General features: G+C 41.2%; 1 protein-coding gene across 1 annotated transcript in view; it reads left to right on the top strand.

The window, feature by feature from the left end:
- The first annotated feature begins 628 nt into the window (after positions 1–628).
- Positions 629–3,718, top strand: part of mettl24 (methyltransferase like 24) — a 29,411-nt gene continuing 26,321 nt past the window's right edge. Inside the window, exon 1 of the mRNA XM_079646302.1 lies at positions 629–1,285. Coding sequence (XP_079502428.1) covers positions 971–1,285 — 315 coding nt within the window. The 5' untranslated portion in view covers positions 629–970. The remainder of the gene's footprint in view (positions 1,286–3,718) is intronic.

Here is a 3,718-nt window from a genome sequence, read left to right as displayed (position 1 = left end):
TATTTAATATACAACCCCCAAGAAGGAGCTCTGATTACCAATTGCTTTCAAAAATAATGGCAGTTTAGGGGGGCTTTGGAGAGAAATCAATGAAAAAGTTAATTAAATAACTTAAGAAGATACCGAGACCGGCGTTGGCTTGCAAATTCTTTAAAAAAATCAATGCCAAAGAAAACTAGTTTCAGAAAGTTGCCAGAGTTTGCCAGTTAAAAAAACTTCAGTTTGGCATACAGCACTCACTATATAAAGATTGCAATTTCTTTAGTGGAACATGGTTAGAAAATGATCCTTGTAATAATATGTCTTTGGAAATAGAAAATAGGGAAAATAACTGAGAAGCTTAACACATCAGATGTCTTTTTCCATAATCCATTTTCATGGCCAAAACAAAAGCGTACAAATCCAGGCAAAGCTGTTGTGATTGGAGAGAGCACCAACTTGTTCGCAGCTGCTGAGAGGGCCCTGCCCATATCTAGAGTTACACAGTAACCCAAGAGTCTGGGGAGGGGGGACGGGACGTGAGGGGCAGAGCAACAAAGGGGTGCGTGTGTGTGATATGAGCCTGACAGAAAGAAAATTAAAGGGGCGTGTGTGTGTTTGGGAAAAGGGGGACTTGAGAGTGTGAGAGGGAGTTCCTAAAGTTTTTAAAGAGGGCGGCACACATTGTACTTTGGAATCTGTTTGCAGAGCCTCATGACAGAACTTTAGAATGCTCAAATTCAGGTTAAGATGCAGGCTCACACATGTGGGATAACTCATGCGCAGAGGTTTCGTTGACATGTTTGTATTTCATTAACTTGCTGCTCTGTGTCAGGACTTTGGACCTGAAGGGAAGCTGGACGAGAGGAGAACATAACTCTTTAAGAAGAATCACAGGAAGAATGGGATATAGAAACAGCAGAGAGAAAAACCAAACTTGAAGTAGAAGAAATGGACTGAGGGGAGAGAAAGGACAACAGAGTAGAGGGACATGGGGAGAGAGAGACTCACCTGGGGACTGCTGCTGCGTGTGGGTGTTCTGCTCACTGGCTTGTGTGTGTGTGTTCATGTTTACCTGGAGACCGGTTGGCGGGGAACACCTGCTCCCCTGGGACGTCCCACCCAGGATAGTCAGAACTGGGGCCAACAAAGCAGAACCAAAGCAGAGGCAGAGGAGCAGGAAAGGAGCATTAAAAGGAGAATCTCTTATGTGCTGACACTAAAGAAGGACAGCCAGACTAAGAAAGAGGAAGACAAAGAGGAGCCCTCACCTGCATGCTGCCCACCCCTACGCTCCCACAGAAAGGTATGTTTAATAACCCCTCGACTTCTGAGTCCTTAATTGCTGCGATTAAGATCCTTGTAAGGTTATCTGATCCTAAATCAGCGTAGAGTGGCTCAATAAGGGGCTTTCACTCCATCTCTGTGAGTCACTGGCTTAAAGCTCAGTAATCCCAGGAGGGCGATGAAGTAGGAACACAGGCAGCACAATCGAGGCATGTTCAATGGGCGCCTCTGAGATGCTTTGAAGTTGAAAAAGAGTTTTCTCACCGGGGGTTTCTGGCGGTGCAATTTACTTTTTTGATGGATGCATACCATTTTAACAGGTATAAGGGTATCTTAAACCACAAATCAAACCAGCAAACAGTCCCCTCTGGCTTTTTTGTATCCGTTGCAAATCTAACAAAGAGCTATTCAGGCACAAGGCGCTAAAACACCTATCCACATACACACTACAGGGGCTTAACCTTTGACCTCTGAAGGGTGTGTTAAAGTACCGGCTTAACAAAACTGCCACCTCCCTCTTATTGTGTCTCTTTGTGCCTTTTTTGGGTCATCTGAGATATTTACTCTAACCTCTTTCTTTGTCATTTGATCCTTCGATCCATCCATCTTCCTTTTGTTCTCTTTCATTTCCTTTTTCCCATGTACGCCCATCCACCCTATTCTGTCATTCCTTGATCCCTCTTTTAGACCAGTTCTTCCCCTCTACTGAAGTTCTTCTTTGTGTAACTCTGAGGCAGAAAAAGCTTGCACACACTTTAGTGTTTAAATCTTTAATGTATTGACTAGAGACTGGGGGCCAACAGCACTGGGTGTTGAATTATGTTTTTCAAATCACTGCAGGGCTATTATGCCACATCGAGAGATGGGCACTTGTGCACCATCAATATTGCATGCCACCATATGCTCGCTCTCCTTGCTTCTTAACACACAATGTGTCACATAAGATGCCCTTAAGGGGCCCTGATGAAATCTCTGTGTCAAATGCTGCAGCCATTTAACACTCTCTTTCTTTCTACCTACACCCCTTCTTTATTTTTCTTGCTTTAGGCTCTCATCTCGAAGATTACTGTTGCTCTGTGATGTTACCATGTCCCTGTTCTCCTTGCTCTCATCCTCCATCTTGCTTTTTTTATCTCCCGTCTGTCTCAAATTAAAACTTCAGTCTTGCCTCCCACTTCTAGCCCATTATTCTCTTGGTTTATCAACCCTTTTTTTTAAAACATATCACTCTCTCTAGCTTGAGAGTGTGATATCTCAAGCTGCTCTCTCCTCCAGGCACATAGAGGCTTTACAGAATACATAATGGGCTGCAAAGCAGGACAGTTGCTCTGCAAGGAAAATGACAAGGACGCCTTTAGTGACCTTGATGAATAGCAATGAAGGGATTCAAGAGAACATTCCTATAGGAGCTGAGTTATAAGTAGGCAAGGGGAAAAAATAGCCTGTTAGCCAGCAGCCATCACAGACTGGTGCTTTACAAAAACACTGGGTGAAATCAGATTTAAAAAGCTGTGTTTGAACCAATCAAAGCACAAATTTTTTTCAGGATTTCTGGATTATATCAATGGGTTTGAATAGTTGGTATTCAGTGAGTTGCAATGTACTCCTGTGAAAATTAGAGTCTGCATGCCGTATCCCATGTGAGGGGTTTGGCGTGCCATTTGAAAGGGATAGCATCAGTTTGGGCCCCACATTTGAAACACAACATTCAGTGTTTTTTTGTATTTCTGAGACTTTGCCTTTTTGATGGATCCTGTCCTGCTCTCAACACATTGGGGAAAGATGTTATGTTGCTTTAGTGCACCTCCCTATTACCTATTTATGAGCTTGTGTCAATCTTAATAAAACCGATTTACTATAACTACAGTGAATAGATTCACACATGTTGCCAATAATTGCATTCCCGGAGAATCAAGTCTTCTTCAATTCATCAAATATCACATATACATATTATGTGGAGGGGATAGAAAACTAAAACCAGAATCCATTTTCTTCTTTTTTATGTTCAATCTTTTATCGCCAATTATGAAGCTAAAGTAACACTTCAAGAAGAGCTCGCGCCAAAATAACATCAATAATAAACAAACAAAAACTGTCTTTAAATAAAACCACAGTACTAAAATAATTGCTGAACACTTCAAAGCTATTAGTTTTAGTTACATTGAATTTGATATCAATTACCAGATCATGAACAATAAACCACATGTATTTCATATAGATTTAACATTTGACAGTGTTGTATTACCTATAAGTACATGGTACATTTAATAATTATTATTCATTTAATATAACCTATCCGTAAGGGAGATTGAAGCAAACCGTAACTAAAATGATGATTTGCTTCATGGCTGGAGACCATCTCTATACTAAATTGTTGTTTTGAATGATCTGTTAATGGAGTTTTATGTGTGGCTCAATGCTGCTAAGACACAAACAAAACTCTCTTGTGACC

Source organism: Notothenia rossii, assembly GCF_949606895.1.
Source record: "Notothenia rossii genome assembly, chromosome: 8".
Classification (NCBI taxonomy): Eukaryota; Metazoa; Chordata; class Actinopteri; order Perciformes; family Nototheniidae; genus Notothenia; species Notothenia rossii.
The sequence above is the reverse complement of the archived record's forward strand: the minus strand, read 5'-3'. Positions and strand labels throughout refer to the sequence as shown.